Below are 17,500 nucleotides of genomic sequence, written 5' to 3'. Positions count from 1 at the left end.
TCTGACTTGCCATTGCAAATAATTCTATTTATAGGCCTTTGGTTGCTATTAGAGTAAGAGTTAGTTTAGTTCTCGTTAGTGACTTGATCAGAGATGTGAAATCCAAGCCAGTGATGGCATGATTCAGTTTCAAATCAAGACCCATTAAAAGACCATTAGGTTGACATACTATATTCCATGTCTGAACCATCCTGCAGCTCAACCCACACCATGGATCTTGACATTGTTCACACACCACTGACATCTTCAGATTGTTTGTTCAAATGCTCCAGAGAATTATAATAAAGACAGATGTTGTTGTAGTGGAGTTTTCCTTGGCTACAAGAAACCGAGTAAACAGCATGAGGCTGGTAATGTTGTATATTTTAAGTCATCCAGTGGGAGGTGCCCCTAATGACTGATTGTAATGAACGTGTGTGTGTGTGTGTGTGTGTGTGTGTGTGTGTGTGTGTGTGTGTGTGTGTGTGTGTGTGTGTGTGTGTGTGTGTGTGTGTGTGTGTGTGTGTGTGTGTGTGCGTGTGTGTGCATATCTCTGGTGAGGCAGTTGTTCCAACATTCACGGCCCCCTGGTGAGCTCCCCGATCACACATCTGTTTCACATGGCCATGCACAGCACACGGTAATGTTATTGCCATTTCTAAACAGATTAGATAAATTACTTACACGTCAGTTTGAAAAAACACTTCCTCCTAGTGCGACCTGAATTATACGGATGCAAATGATGTTCATGCATCACTGTAATTATTGGGAGGTGGTAGTTAGGGAAACATTAATCAAGCTCAGCTGTGTGTCCTAGAGATGCTGTGTGTCCTCTGGCTAGCTGGCTACTCGCTTCTTGCCCACCCTGCTTGCTTGCGTCTCTCTCTCTTTCTTGGCAGCTGTTGTAACAAGGTCTGTCTTACACCGTCAGCCCACACCAAGTCTCACGACTTCACGAGTCAGGTTATTCTATTGTGTATCTTCCAGAGGTGTTTAAAAGTGTATCTAACTCATTTGGTACAGTGGAATAACTAGTGAGTACATGACACATACTATGTTATATACTACATATAACATTAACTATATAATAGTGTTATGCTAAGATCAGTAAGAGTGCTCTACTTTATACACCTCTGGCATCTTGAGGTTTACTAACGTTCCATGCTGAACTCTGCTAGAGGGCATCCGTTGTGATGGTGTAAACACACCAAAGACTGCTTATCTGCAATAATTTAGTGTGTAAGCAAGAACAGCAAACGGTAATGAAGCTCTGTGCCCCTGGGAAGCATGCTATCCTCTGATACTTGTCTGCCTGCCCTTCCCCATAGGAAAAATGTATGTAAAAAAAACTTACATTCCTCTACAAACGTTATACAATTTATATATGAAATGGGCCACTTTTGTAGTGAAATGTGTATGTTTGAGGGATAATGTGTGTATGTGTGAATGTGTGAGGAAAATGAAAAAAAGAGTCTCTTCTGGAGTATGTGCCATGTAAGACATTTAGTCCATGGGTAGTTTTGTAAGTTTTAGATATACTATATTTTCCAGATATACTATCTATGGGCCTGTCCTGCTTGCTTGCGTTGCTTACTCCTCTTCCCCTGTCAGATGTGTATAAAGTAGAAGTTGAAGTATTTTACTGATGTGATTACAACACTAGTACACGATCTTACATAGTTCATAAACCAATTATTCCACTGTACCAAAGCAGCTAGATAGGAGCATGGCCGTAACTATCATTGAGGACACAGAGGTCATGTCCTCTGTAATTGTTTCAGTAATGTAAAATGTATCTATAATGAAAATCGATATATGATCAACAATGATAAATTCAGTCTGTATAGGCCACTTCCATGCCATCCTCAAAGCAGTGATTAATGAAAACAAACTTAAGAGCTTTCTAAATGCACAGTATGCAGTACAGTATTTGACCTCTGTATTTGAAAATGTCTCGTTACGACCCTGGATAGGAGTACTTCTACTTTTTCTTGCCTGCCTGCTTGTTTTGCTTACCTATCTTTCCCTGGCAGCTGTATTGGTGTACGAGCACCAAAGAGGCCTTATCTGCCTGCTTAATCAGATGCCTGGACTCCTCAGTCAGTCAGTCAGCCAGTCAGGGGGAAACACAAGCCCAGCTTGTCCCACACGAAGGCATGTACCTCATGTAAACTCAATTTCCTGCCCGGCTCGCATAACGTGTCGGACACACGGGGCAACATTTCGGTCACCGGTCACTCGGGCTACTCGAGACAGAGGAATGAAGGGTGTAGCATTACATTGCATTTCATTTTGCTGAGTCTCATTTCATGCACTGTCGTACTGTACTGTCATTATGCAGTTTGCATTTGATCGTATTGGGATCAGTATAGTAGATATGGAGTAAAGGTACACAGGTATGACTGTACAGTGCAATGTAATGTAATGTAATGTACAATACAACACAATACAATACAACCTGTATTTATATAGCACAATATCACAACTAAAGTTGACTCAAAGTGCTTTTGTACATTTGCATTTGTGTACATTTGCACAATGCTTGTACTGATTCTTATTGTAGCCAGATTATCAGATTATTACCCAGATTATCATCGACTTTCGAATCTCTTCGAGACTTAGTCTGACCAAGAGCATAACAATTAACATTTCCCAAACAGCATGGTTGACCCGCCTCCCTTGGTTTGCTAATGGTTGTTTGCCTCCCGACAAAGTGGGAGGAGTTCACGATTTTTCAGGAACTCAGAAAGTTACTTGCATTGCTCTTGACCTGACTGGTAGCAACGCTGAAGGTGTTGCGTCACTAGGAAGGCACGGCCTGGCTAGGAGAGCATAACCTTCTTCCCCACCCACATTCACCCAAAGTGTCTGATTTCACGTGAAATGATCCTATTGTCATATTCTCAACCATGAGAACAAGAGCATAGCCTTCTGCCCCACCCACATTCCTCCTTCTGCTATTGCATTCTAGCCTGCGACCTTGTGATCCCAAGGCCAACTCCCGAACCATTCGGCCACAGCTGCCCAACAGCTGTGTCCATTAGACCACGGCTGCGAACCAACTGTGACAATGAGGCCAACTGCTTGAGGCCCTCTAGGCCTTGAATGATAAGCAGTCTTGAGTCTTCAACAGTGATGAACAGTGAAGTTCGAAATGATATTTGGGATTTTTCTGTAGTGGACTAGTTTGGCATCTGACTACTGTGAACAGATGCTTTCGGCTATTGACATTTTGCCGTCAAGATTTCAAGTACTTAAATGTTATTGATCTGTGACAACAGAATTATGCAATACGTGAGGTAGGTAATGACGCAGTGTTTCCCATAGATCTGGTAGCATTGTGTAGCGTATACGGGCAAGCATATTGGGCTAGTACAAGTGTTATGCATGTAGTCACTAGATATGTATGTGCGGCCGTCTATGTATAGGAAACACTGTGATGCATGTCCAATTCAGGTAGCCTATGGATGTATTCAGCACCAGTCGCTTTTGTTATCGCAGTCTATATAAATCAATAAGGTCAATGGCTGGAGGCTAGAACAATCCACTGTCACTAGAGAACAATTCTGTTGTAAATTATTGTTTATTAGGCAGGAAAAAGCCGATGCCAATCCTGCTGGTAGTTTCACCCCAGCAATATATTTTCCAATATAACTGATCCTCACCATTAAATGGCTACTTTGCCTCCAAAACACACCACCTGGATGGCTGGTACAACCACCATGTTCTCTGCCACTGCTCAGGGCCTCTCATTACCCCTCACCCAAGTACAGCCAGGCCTCATTAACCTCCATACAAACAGGCAAACACCTCTCTGAAGACCACCACCAGCAGCAGCTTTCAAAGACATTAGGATGCCCTCTTTGCCCTGTCCTGTCCTGTCCTGCCCTGCCGCGCTTGGCTATGCTCTGCTCTGCCCGGTTGCTTGGCTTTGCTGCTCCACCACTTCTGCTGTTGGCCCCGTGCTGGCAGACACTTGTAATGTCGTTAGCGGAGTAGAGGGAGAATCAGCTGTCTGGTCCTAATTCGGTAATGGGAGTTCAGCCGAGGACACGGCACGGCCAGCCCCGGCCAAATGACTGCCAGGACAGGCCAGGGCAGCAGCAGCAACCCCCACAGCTGGCGTTGGGTCTTTGGTGACCCAAGAGTGATTGTGAAATGTCAATTCTATGTCAATGATTTATTTTGTCCATGGTGTTCTATTGTTCAGCTTCCATTGAAAAATGAGAAAAGGTCACACCATGCATAGGTTCTTTACACTGAGGAAGGCAAAACACTGAAACGCGACTGTGTAATACTAAAGAACCTATGCATGGTGCAACCTTTCCTCATTTTTCAGTTTTACAATATTTTGCTCAGCCCTCTCAAAAGAAGAAAAACTTGTTGGGTGAAGCCTGCTCCAACTGTTATAAGCTTCTATTGACCAATCTTGAATAAAAATCTATTTTGGTTAATGTTATGGACCGACAGACACAGTTGCATGCATGCGATTGAAAAGATATTATGCTCATTCAACCATACATTTTTGTGCCATATCACTCTGCCCTAGCTGGCAGCATCAGCAACCTTTGGTCCTGTGACCGAAGAGTCAGACATGGTGATATTCACTTCTAGAACCTTCTTTACTAGTCGAGAACACTGCACAAGCTGTTTATTGTCTGTGGCTCTGATCTCTGACTTTGATTGGCTGTGGTGATTTCCAGAACCTTCTTTTGTTCTTCTTCACTCTAGCAGAACGCCGAAAACAAGCTGTTTTTATCGGTTTCCGGAACTGTTTTGGCCCCAAGGCAGTGGTGTCAGACCAGTCGGAGTTAATCAGCTATCTGTGACAATTAAGGGACTGATTAATTTATCTCCGGAGCAATAGGACCGCAGGGAGCGTGGGTTGTTTGCCACGGAGGAGCCTGGGTAACAGGATAAAAAGGTTAGCTCTGGCAGCAGAGCACAACACAAAGACTTGGATCTGTAGGGCCTGGAATAGTACGTAAGCCCCATTTCATTACTGCAAGAGATTGTTGGAAATTCTCAGGGATATTATTTTGGAGATTGTCAGGATTCAGTGATATTATAAGGTTGGCAGAAATGGTTGAAAACACATTTAATATGGGGATTGTGGTTATGAACGACCTAACTCATTTGTGTATAATTTTTAATATCTTTGCAGGGATTTACTATCTGTCCATTGTTATCATGTATTTCATTAGTCTACATAACAGTGTATGTGTGGTGTTTACACATCATTGTGTGTGTACATAGTAGGGCATGCGTATAAGCCATACACAATGGGATTACTGAATGTAGAGAGTTGGCATAAAAGTGTTATTGGTTTCATTCTCTCTCTCTCTCTCTCTCTCTCTCTCTCTCTCTCTCTCTCTCTCTCTCTCTCTCTCTCTCTCTCTCTGCCGTAGGGCTCCAAGCGTGTCCTGAGGTCAAACGAGTACGTTCTCCCCCCCAGTGGCCTCATGGAGACCGACCTGGAGCTCACCTTCTCCCTGCAGGTGAGTGAGAGGCCTCACACCAGGCCCTGGATGCAGAGAGCAGAGGCTGTATTCTGCCCTACAAAAACTTTCATAAAGCCGTATGGTCATAATGTGTTCTGTTTTAGAGATATTGCTATGCTAAAGTTGCAGTAACTACAATATCCAACCTACTGCCAAGGCTTTTCAAGGCATTTGTAATGACCAAGTCTTAATCTGCTACTCTATGACTGTAATGTCATAGCAGTGCTGTTATTGTAATCGAGTATTTTCAGCAAAGAGTGAATAGGCCCGTCGACGGGCACATCTGCAATAAGGGCTGGGCAAAAAGCATGGATAAAATGTACCCGTCTTCATCGTTCACTCTTTCACATGTTCATTATGTTATTCAGTTCCTTCCATTTCTCCTCACTCTCTTACTCTTTCTATTTCTCTTTCTACTGGTTACGTGTGTACATATACACACTGGGGCTTGGAACTAGAGAGCAGAGTCTGCTACGACTGGCAAACAGGATAGATAGAATGTGTCTTAAAGCGATACTGTTCCGCTTTTGGAAATAAGCTTATTTTCTACCTCCCCTTGCTGCTAGCTGGTCCCATAGGATTCAATTTTAATTGCTACCGTAGCTTGGAGGTACAATTTACACTGACAGACACAGAGAATGGCAGGAAGTACAAGAGAAAGGTAAAACTCAATTATTGAACTGAAGGAGAGGTGTAATATACAAGTTTATTTCCAAAAATGGTACAAAATCGCTTTAATTGTTCACTCTTTTACATGTTCACCATGTCCATCTCTCAGTTTCTTCCATTTCTCTCTCTCTGTTTTTTTTTGTTTCTCCATCTATCTGTTACACACATATACTGTACACACGGGTGTGGATACAGAAATCTAAGACTGCTGAGTTGGACAGCATGGACAGCATTTGGCAGTGTTCATTCATCTGTTTATGCAGACCCATTGCATTTTCGCTGCATGTCTAGCCAGGTCTTACCATACCCTTGTGCTATAATAGTATACATGTATACATACATACATATTATGTACGAAAATGATGGAAGATATTACAGTATTTCTGTAAATAAGGATCCCTGCATCCTTGCATTTTATAAAATCTGCATATCTCTTTGCTATAATATCTGTCTTTTTGTAATCACCTTTTATTTTTGTATCACTTTGTTCACTCTCTCTCTCACACACACACACACACACACACACACACACACACACACACACACACACACACACACACACACACACACACACACACACACACACACACACACACACAAGCACTACACACTTTATCCCCCCCATCTCTCTCTCTCTCTCTCTCTCTCTCTCTCTCTCTCTCTCTCTCTCTCTCTCTCTCTCTCTCTCTCTCTCTCTCTCTCTCTCTCTCTCTCTCTCTCTCTCTCTCTCTCTCTCTCTCTCATCTCCCCCTAATTGTGTCCCTGTTAGTTTACTCTATTTACTCTCTCTAATCTCAGCCTTAACTCTGCCCTGTTATCACTGTCCTTTCCCCACCATAAAATTACAACAGCTAGAGTGGAAACTAGTTGGCTGGTCTGACTTACTGTAGATGTACGTATATGGGTGCTGTAGCATGTTCCTTACACATCTCCAGGGCTCTGAATTAACTTTTTTCATCACTAATGCAAATGGCTTGTAGATGTCAATCTTACTAGCCAAACACACACTCACTAATGGGTCAAAGTGGCAAGTAAGCTGTTTTTTCTACCTGCCAAAACGTAGATTTCATCAGCATTTGGCTGGTTGGCTGGTATTAATTTAGAGCCCTGCACATCTCACAGGTGGTCCACAGTGTTTTGTGGATATTTTGAGATCATCTGTTCGTTGTATCCTATTAAGATGGGTCATACTACACATATTATAGGCCTACTACACTATACACATACCCATGTTTTACTATTGCAGTCTATATCAACTAAGGTGTTGCTGCCAAAGGTGCCTATCCACTGAAAAAACACATGCTACTGAAGAAGAGTACTGTTGCCCTATGCCACATTTTCCAACAGGGAGTCTGCTGATGGTAGTTAACTTTGCTACCCACATGTTTTCCAACAATATGAGTAGGTCTACCAACAGTAGCTAACCTTGCTCACCACATGTTTTCCAACAACTGCAGTAGGTCTACCGATGGAACCTAACTTTTCTTCCCACAAGTTTTCCAGCAATAAGAGGTCTACCGATAGTAGCTAACTTTGCTAACCACATGTTTTCCAACAAAAAGAGTAGGTCTAGTATCTACCGATGATAGCTAACCTTGTTAACCACATATTTTCCAACAGCAGCAGTAGGTCTACCGATGGTAGCTAACCTCGACCAACTGCTGTAATGGGTCTACTGATGGTAGCTAACCTTGCTAACCACATGCTTTCCAACAGTACCCCCACTTCCTGAAGCGGGATGCCAACCGGCTGCAGATCATGCTGCAGAGGAGGAAACGCTACAAGAACCGCACCATCCTGGGCTACAAGACCCTCGCTGTGGGACTCATCAACATGGCCGAGGTGAGAGAGAAAGAGACAGACAGACAGACAGACAGACAGACAGACAGACATAGAGAGACAGACAGACAGACAGACAGACAGACAGACATAGAGAGACAGACAGATTCAAACTTAACACTCATAGTGTTACAGTACATAGTTGCATAGTTGGTCCTTTACTCTTGAAATCAGGGCCTCTGCCAGCTTTTGCTGGGCCTAAGACAAAAGCAACCTTAAAGGGCTACTCCACATCCAATACTTTCGATGTAAGGAAAACATAATTTTGGGCAGCCTCTCTGAACCTAAAGGGTTAGGCACTATGCTTTACTTTTGATTTTTTTGTTTAAGTTCCAGACTAATGGACCATCCTTTCTCCTTCTTCTTCAGTTGGCACCAGGCTGATCTTTTAAATCCCATCGTAAACATTGCATCCCCGTCCATTTGTTATTGTGCCAGCGTGTCAGGCATTTATTTTTTTGGTTCAAAGGTTGGCAGGAAGCTTAGCAACTGTAAGCTATGTCTATTAGTCTTTAAAACAGAATGAGCAGGGGAAAAAAAGACACAAACGCGCTGAAAGACACAGACACAATGTTCTTCTGGGGCCATTGAGCTGAAGCCTCGGGATGTTTTCGGAAGCAGTGACCCCGGATTGCCTTTTCTAATGAGAACTGTAAATATACAAGAAATGGTATGCTTCCATCAAGATGATTGGCTATGCGTACGTGTGTGTGGGTGTGTGCATGCATCTGTCTGTGAAAGTGCATATCCATTCAAATTTATGTTGAAATGTATGTAAAAATGTACAGTATGCAGATATTTATGTAGCGTCATTGTTTGCATGTGGACCAGCTTGTCCGGTCTACCCATATGTGTGCACTTGCCAGAGAATATGATCTTATAGGGTAAACCAAGTTGAGTGACACAGAGAGTGTAGTCAGTGTAGCTGTTCCATGGCGGTGTTTTTCTCTGAAATTGGGGCTTGTCACCTGCTGTCTCTTCTGCTTATCCTGCCCTGCGTAGACGGGCCGCATCATCAGCCTCCTCTCCTCCTCTTCACTTGCAGAGATGAAGTGTAACTCCTGCCTCAGAATTGAGTCACTCAGTCATTGGAGTCTGTGTGTGTGTGTATGTGCGTGCGTGTGTGCGTGCGTCCCTGCGTCCGTGTGTGTGTGTGCGCATGTAAGTGTGTGTGTGTGTGTGTGTGTGTGTGTGTGTGTGTGTGTGTGTGTGTGTGTGTGTGTGTGTGTGTGTGTGTGTGTGTGTGTGTGTGTGTGTGTGTGTGTGTGTGTGTGTGTGTGTGTGCGAGCGCGCGTGCGTGCGTGCGAGCGAGCGCGCGTGCGTGTGTGCATGCGTCCCTGCGTCCGTGTGTGTGCGCATGTAAGTGTGTGTGTGTGTGTGTCTTTGAGGTGGGGTGATAGAGCGCTGTTGCTACACACCTTACCCAGTATTTGGGTCAGATGGGCTGGCTGGGGGAATTCAAAGCCAAGCTGAGGCATCAGCTTTGAACCAGGCAAGCGTATCTGACATTAAGTAAAGGTGACAGCCACACTGTCACAACACACGAGTGGAGAAAAGAAACTTAAATTAAATTTCTAGATGAATGTCGTATAGATTCTTTTGGAAGATATTGTACATTTTTTAGATTAATTTTTTTTGGCAAAAAAAAACGATGTAGACCAAAAGTTTCTCTCAGATGAAAAAAAACAAATTACCATCTACAAACTTTAACACAGAGGTGTATCAAATAGAACGAGAAGTTCTTTCACTGATGTACTTACAACACTAGTACATGGTCTTTAACCCATTGATGCCTGAAGCACCTGCAAAAAACGCCTGCTTAATGCCTAGGCCCTTGTTGGAAAAGTTTATAAAAACCGAAATATCTTAGCCTCTGATGCACATAAAAACACATTTAAATCAGTTGCATTTAAACCCTAAAACTCTCATCTTGCGTTAGAATGTGCTCTTCATTCAGCTGTAACATATCCACATTTTTATCAAAAAAATCAAAAATCTCAAGAGCCTGAATGCAGCGTATATGTGTTTCCAGGCATCAAAGGTTAAACAACATACAAGTCATCAGGTTCAAATGGGTTAATAGTATACACACCAGTCATTCCACTGTACCCAATGAGGTAGAGGCACTGTATGAGTGCTTCTACTTTTACTTTGTACACCTCTGGTTGCGCAGAGCCATAGTTTTTGGCCATTCTGAGGAATTGATTTAGAGGGGGACAGCATCTCACAAAATTACACAAGTCATTGCCAAGAGTAGACCTATACACTAGGTAGGGCTTTACTTTTTTCATAGCCGTGTAACAGAGTAAAGCAGAGAGGTATTTGCTTATTAGATTACGACCGTGGCTGCCACATTTCAACAGCACTGCTACGCAAACGCAGGCACATTTCACAGACCTAACCGAGTTCTGGGAAGCCTTCCACAACTTAGTTAGCAAATAAGCTTCCATTATGAGGAATGCATACCGGGCATGCAGTTACGGTACATAGGGATGATGTGTAAGCTCTTTCCCTGCAGACTTTTAACACAGTGTACCACTTGCAATCGGAGTGCCAATGATGTCCCTCACAAGGTCATCCAAAGGTGGCGAATGAGATTTTTAAATGCCTGTTAAATGATTAAAATGGTTAGACTGAGATGTTACTGTAATACATGTGATTCTACTTGATGACATTAAGTGGGAATTCAGTGACAGATTAGCATGAAGTCGGCGGAAGGACAGTGTTCTTTATTTCCCCACTTTAGACGAGGACCTCAGTGTATACAACTCCGACAGACAGAAACACACATTATCTCCCTTGTGATTTGTCAAAAAAAATTGCCAAAACTGCAGCGAGTTCTGGACTGGTTTGATTTATCATTGTCGAAAGTCTTTTGATTGTCTGCTAAACTCTGCAACATGGCCGCTGAGAGAACAGTGTACCCTTGACTGTGTTCATTCATCAATGTCAAAAGTACAATAACACAATAACATGACCACACAATAACATGACCACTGATACCTCAGTCTCCCCTCACCCCTTCAAACATGAAGACACACCAGCACGTGCACACACACACACACACACACACACACACACACACGCGCGCGCGCACGCACACACACACGCACGCACGCACGCAGGCACGCACATACACATACACATACACATACACATACACACACAGACACAGACACAGACACAGACACACACACACACACACACACACACACACACACACACACACACACACACACACACTCCTTCTCTCTCACACATATACATATACCCTCTCTCACACACACACGCACACACACACATGCACACACGCACACACACACATGCACACACACACACACACACACACACACACACACACACACACACACACACACACACACACACACACACACACACACACACACACACAGACAAAGACACACACACACACACACACACACACACACACATCAAACACACACTAACCCTTGGCCCCCTCCATCTGTGCCCAGGTGATGCAGCACCCCACGGAAGGCGGACAGATCCTGGGTCTCCATAGCAACGTGAAGGAGGCTCCAGCGCGCGTGGCCGAGATCAGCGTGTTCTCGCTCTCCAGCCAGCCAATCGACCACGAGGATGCCAGCGGACAGGCCGGGGCCAAGACCAAGATCTCAGGTGGGCAGCGAGGGCAACAACGACTCCCATTCCTCCATATCCATCATTACCGTACAGTCATCAACATGAGAGCAGTGACCCCTTTAGAGACAGAGAGAGAGAGAGAGAGAGTGTGTGTGTGTGTGTGTGTGTGTGTGTGTGTGTGTGTGTGTGTGTGTGTGTGTGTGTGTGTGTGTGTGTGTGTGTGTGTGTGCACCATCCTGGGCTATATGTAAATGGAAAAATAACATACGTAAGTGTTAAATTTGACTCTCTAAAGCTGGGCTAGGGACTACACAACTTTCAAATCGTTTTCAATTTTGACGTCGGCTTGGGCTGTACAAATAAAGAACCGACAAGCTTTTGTCCAACCATGACCACACTCACACACTACTCACTGTTCTATTTCGAGTCGTAAATATCAAACATGTTTGGATATCTATAGATTTGTGTTTAGGCAGTCTTTGAATCAATGAAATTCTATCTTAGAACCTTGAACATGACAAAGGAAACTTGGCTGGCAATTGCTTGCGATAGTCCTGGGGGGTAACGTTTGACAGATTTTCATAATGGGGATGTCAGATGAGAATTGGGTCTATAGTCGTGTATTTTCAGCGCAGTTGTAATGTGTGTTTTCAGTTATTGCTACCTCTTTTTTCTCCTTCCATATCTCTTTCCTCTCTTTCTCTTCCTCTGTATCTCTTCATTTCAATCACTTTATTTGTCTTTCACTCTCTTCCACGTCCACTAAATAATAATAATAATAATGATAATAATTTATTTGGAGCACATTTCAAGATACCCAAGGACACTCTACACGGTTTTTCCTCACTCCATTCATATTTTTTCTGTACATATTTCTGCTTTTCACTCGATCTCTGCCTCTCTCTCCCTCTGTCCTTCATTCTACCTTTCTCTCATTCTGTGTCCGTCTTGCCTCTCCGCCCTCCCTCTTCCTTCCATCTCTCCTTCTGTCATCCGTTGCGTCAGAGGACGTGTATGTGTTGCTCTCATGCCTCAGTGCTGGAGGACTGCCAGCCTTCTCTACTTTCAGAACATCACGCCTGCCATTCGCTCTGCGTACGCACAGACACACACAGGCATGAACACACACACACACACGCACACACGCACGCATGCATGCACGCACGCACGCACGCACGCAAACACACACAAATACACACGAGCATGCACACACGCAGACACACACACACACAAACACACGCACGCACGCACGCAGACACACTCTCTCTCACACACACACACACACACACACACACACACACACACACACACACACACACACACACACACACACACACACACACACACACACACACACACACACACACACACACACACACACACACACACACACACACACACACACACACACACACACACACAGAGTACATGTCCCTGTTAGTGCTACATAACCAATGTCACACACAGAGTCTGTCACTGCTCCCGAAATCTCCATTTTACAGAAATCAGAGTGCAGTGCATGTTTACTGGGAGGAAGATTTTTCTGTCAGTTCAGTCTCTCTGGGTGGACCTCACATCCTTCGTGCGCATGTGAGGACGTGGACGAGCAGGCGGGCATCCTGATTGCGAGCGTGTCTGCATACCTGTGGGTGTGTGAGTGATTATCTGCAGGATTTGATAGCTGATGCAGATGTCCCGCGTCTGTATAAGATCACCCCCAGTGAATGTGTTTTTCCGCACTGAGCTGCACTTTTCTGATATGGCCAGCAGGCCTGCACTACCTTCTGGGAGATCCTGATTGGTCGGATTAAGCCCAGCAGTGGGTCTAGTCTTTCTCTCAGCTTCTCGGCTGACTGGCTGAGCTCAGTCTGGATGGCTGTCAAGACACCTGTTTCAGCCCACACCATCCACAATCTCTCCCCCATGACTTGTCATGGTCTCCCCTTATGCTGTCTTAGTACTTCTTCCTCTGTACTTCTCCCTGTCTACTCCTGGCTACTCCTCCTATTTAGGGGTATAGCACCAGTTTAATATTATGCAATTGAGGAGTGAATTGTGCATGTAGTAGCTAATCAAATCAAACGCACAAATGCTTTATTTTATTGATTTGATTCAACGCTACGACTTATTGACTACTGATCTGAATTTCGTCTCTTCGCTTCACTCATTTTGCCTCCATCTGTCCACGGTGTAAGGGTGGTGACGCCCCTGAGCTTTTCTAAAAATTACTCTTAAATACTTATTTTATTACTAGTTATTACTAACTTTTTTGTACTAATTTCATTACAACAATAGCATAGTAGCAGCAAATATGGCAATCCATACACACACAAAACACACATTCAGTATTTGAGCCACGTGTGCACTCGCGTGCACACACACACAGACACACACAGACACAGACACACACACACACACACACACACACACACACACACACACACACACACACACACACACACACACACACCAGCACACACACACACACACACACACACACACACACACACACACACACACACACACACACACACACACACACACACACACACACTCGTGCTAATCTTAAATGCTGGGCAGGGATGGCCTTGGTGTAAGCAGTCACTTGACGACACGGCAGCTATCGGGTGTCTGTCCTCAGCCACACAGTCTGGGACCAGTGTCCTCACACCACAACACAACACAGCACAACACAGCGGGGCCTAAGCAGCCAGTCACAATGTGTTTAGTGTCAACGCTGTGTGTTTACAATCCTGTGACCCTAGCCTTGTGTGTTAGAGAGACGGTGGCTTTTCCCACCACAGGTGTAATCTTGTTTGTGTGTGTGTGTGTGTGTGTGTGTGTGTGTGTGTGTGTGTGTGTGTGTGTGTGTGTGTGTGTGTGTGTGTGTGTGTGTGTGTGTCTGTCTGTCTGTCTGTCTGTCTGTCTGTCTGTCTGTCTGTCTGTCTGTCTGTGTGCACAGTAAGAATGCAGTGTTACTTTAACACTTGACTCGATGAACACTTGAACACTTAACTCGATTTAGTCTATTGTTTTTTTGTCCCAGAGTACTCTGTACATGTTTTTACTGCATTGTATTTTCTATGTCTGTCCGGTTTGATCGAAGCATTTGCAAAATGTAATGTAATGAAACTTTTGCATTTGTGTGTGTGTGTGTGTGTGTGTGTGTGTGTGTGTGTGTGTGTGTGTGTGTGTGTGTGTGTGTGTGTGTGTGTGTGTGTGTGTGTGTGTGCGTGCGTGTGTGTGTGTGCTTGTGTGTGTGTATGTTTGACACAGATCGCTCCCCTGATTTGGATAACTATTCGGAGGAGGATGATGACAGCTACTCTTCAGAGCAAGAGGCCAGCGATGACGCTGTCCACGGCCAGGTAAGTCACACCAAACATGTGACAGTAACAAACTGGTGACATGACCAGAGATGCTGGTATGACGATACAGTATGATGTTACAGTATAATAATATGATGTTAGGTTTTAAAGGTACACTGTGCAGGAACTGGTCAAAAAAGGTACTGCAACTATGCTGCTCATTGAAACTGGGCTGCCCATTGCCAAATTTGATCTTTTCATGTAAGTTTACTAAGTAATAAGCTAATATTTTCTAGTATGGCCCAAGTGCATTCATTTTTGCAGCTAAAAATGGCTATTTCTGGAAATTCAAAATGGCGGACCATGAAAAGTGCAATTTTTCCAGTCATACTGAATACTTTGAATTTGATGGTGGTGGTAAGTATTCATGAAAAAGGTAACATTAGTGAATGGGTTGCATGAATTCTGGAAATAAACAACTAAAAATCTTACACAGTGTACCTTTAAGCCATAAACCTCTGTTACAGTTGCCATAGTGCATTTAGGAGACTAGCAGGAGAAGGCTTTCCTGGTGAACCAGAAGCTATGTGTTGACGCCCAGGGCGGGGGCTACTGGTTCACCAGGATAGGAGAAGGCTGGATCGAGTTCAATGGGGAAAGTTCAAACAGTCACAGCCGTGTTGTAGACCGGAATTGATCCCTCTTTGTTGCATTGGCGAAGCGTACAGCGATTTATCTTGGTTATCATATTTAGAATCTTTAGAATGGCGTGACCATTACTAGCATAGGTCAGAAGCTGGTGTTTCACCACCTTTGGTGTGGCAGTCATGTAGTCCTACTTTGGCACCCTGGATCTGGGCAGGGCAGGCAACTCTCCTCCCATTCGCCGCACACTATAAACGTCATATCAGGCGCAAGGTATAAAACGAATGACCTTGACGACATTAAATATCTGTGCCGTAGTGAGGAACATAACATTTTCAGTAGTGAAATTATGCATTTACTACATATTGATGTTGTCTGTTGTCTGTGATTGCACATAGCTACAAAGATCAGAGGTGGAAAAATTGTCACATTGTGTCAGCCTTTACCAGCTAATGATAAAGAGCTTGGCAAGGTAACCATTTGGCAAACGGTGAATCATCATTGTGTGCCATTCTCACAAACTAAGGCTTGAGACATGCCTGCTGCAGGATATGCGTGCTCGGGCACATTTCATGCACGTATATCGTATATGCCTATTTCATGTCAACTTTTGAGCGCGGAAGAACAGAACCATGCGAGGCGTTCTTCCAAACTTCCATTCTGAGGTCGCAGGAGAGTCCCACAATGATGTAAAAATTAACGAGAGCCCCGTTGGCCATTTTGCACCTTACATGATACCGCCATTATTGTGCGTTGTGCTCAAATCGTTCTGAAGCAAGTATGTGCACTCGGTCACATGCGGTTGTGTGCGTAAAGGCTCACAGCAATCATGTCCTCGACCTTACTGTACCGTTGACATTCTTTTTTTAATAACAGCATTTGGCTGGAGGCTAGTGCACATTTCCATCCCGTACAATAACACGCACCACCTCTTGTGCTGTAGGACATTTACGACGAGGATGATGAGGTACGCAAGCCGAAGAAGTCGCGGCGGAAAATGATCCGAACGACCTCCATGACAAGGGTAAGTTCACTTCATTAGGGTAGCAATATACTCAAGCCATAAGTTTCATTTGCATAGCAGAGGCAGCCAGCCTATATTTCACACCGTCCTTGGTGTCCTTAGACTTAGAGTGTACCGACCAGAGGTGTAAAAAGTAGAAGTAGAAGTAGCTCTGTCTGCCTTAGGTACCGTGGAATACCTGTATGTCATGAATAATGTATAAACCATATATAATCATGTAATAGTGTTGTAATTACATGAGTAAGCGTACATAAAGCATGAAATGTTACATGTGCTTGAACAGCGCCATGGTGGTGCAGTAAGGATTAGGATTAGCATCAATGTTACAGTAGGTAGCATTTGGCAAAATATATTCTTCTTCTTATTTTTATATATATATATTTTTAGGGGCTTTTATGCCTTTATTTGATAGGACAGTCTGAGATGGTGACAGGAAGCGAGTGGGACAGAGAGATGGGGTGGGATCGGAAATGATCCCGGCCGGACTCGAACCGGGGTCCCCGTGGGCATGCAAGCCCAAATGCGGGGGGCTTAGTGCGCTGCGCCACAGCGCCCCCCATATTACTCTTCTAAAACATCCAAAACGTATAACGATAATGTACTGTACAAGATGTCCAAAGATCTACCGAAAATCTACCCATTTCCGAACGTCTGCTCAGTTTGAACAAGATGTTACAATAACGTACTGTAGTAGGCCTACTTAAAACTTAAACTGCAAATCAAGTCCACTGCCTCATGTACCCATCCACTTGTCAGTTAATTTGAAGCCATTTCAACACCACTTTTCATCTTGAGAGTTAAAAATAGGCACTCTAAAGAAAGGGAAAAAGGAAAAGCAAAATAAGAAGAGAACATGCCCTTTAAAGAGGAAGTCAGACTTTGAAATCAATTAGCAGCATGGGGGATGGCCACCT

General features: G+C 44.0%; 1 protein-coding gene across 3 annotated transcripts in view; it reads left to right on the top strand.

Annotated features, from left to right (window-relative positions):
* zmp:0000000755 (phosphofurin acidic cluster sorting protein 2) overlaps positions 1 to 17,500 on the top strand; it is a 130,213-nt gene that overhangs the window by 70,006 nt on the left and 42,707 nt on the right. For all 3 annotated transcript variants that reach the window (XM_063191725.1, XM_063191726.1, XM_063191724.1), the window contains exons 3-7: positions 5,388 to 5,477; positions 7,866 to 7,991; positions 11,483 to 11,645; positions 14,886 to 14,977; positions 16,506 to 16,586. In XM_063191725.1, the coding sequence (XP_063047795.1) occupies positions 5,388 to 5,477; positions 7,866 to 7,991; positions 11,483 to 11,645; positions 14,886 to 14,977; positions 16,506 to 16,586 (552 nt within the window). The remainder of the gene's footprint in view (positions 1 to 5,387; positions 5,478 to 7,865; positions 7,992 to 11,482; positions 11,646 to 14,885; positions 14,978 to 16,505; positions 16,587 to 17,500) is intronic.

This window comes from Engraulis encrasicolus, chromosome 24 (assembly GCF_034702125.1).
Source record: "Engraulis encrasicolus isolate BLACKSEA-1 chromosome 24, IST_EnEncr_1.0, whole genome shotgun sequence".
Taxonomy (NCBI): domain Eukaryota; kingdom Metazoa; phylum Chordata; class Actinopteri; order Clupeiformes; family Engraulidae; genus Engraulis; species Engraulis encrasicolus.
This window is presented reverse-complemented; position numbering and strand designations above follow the sequence as displayed.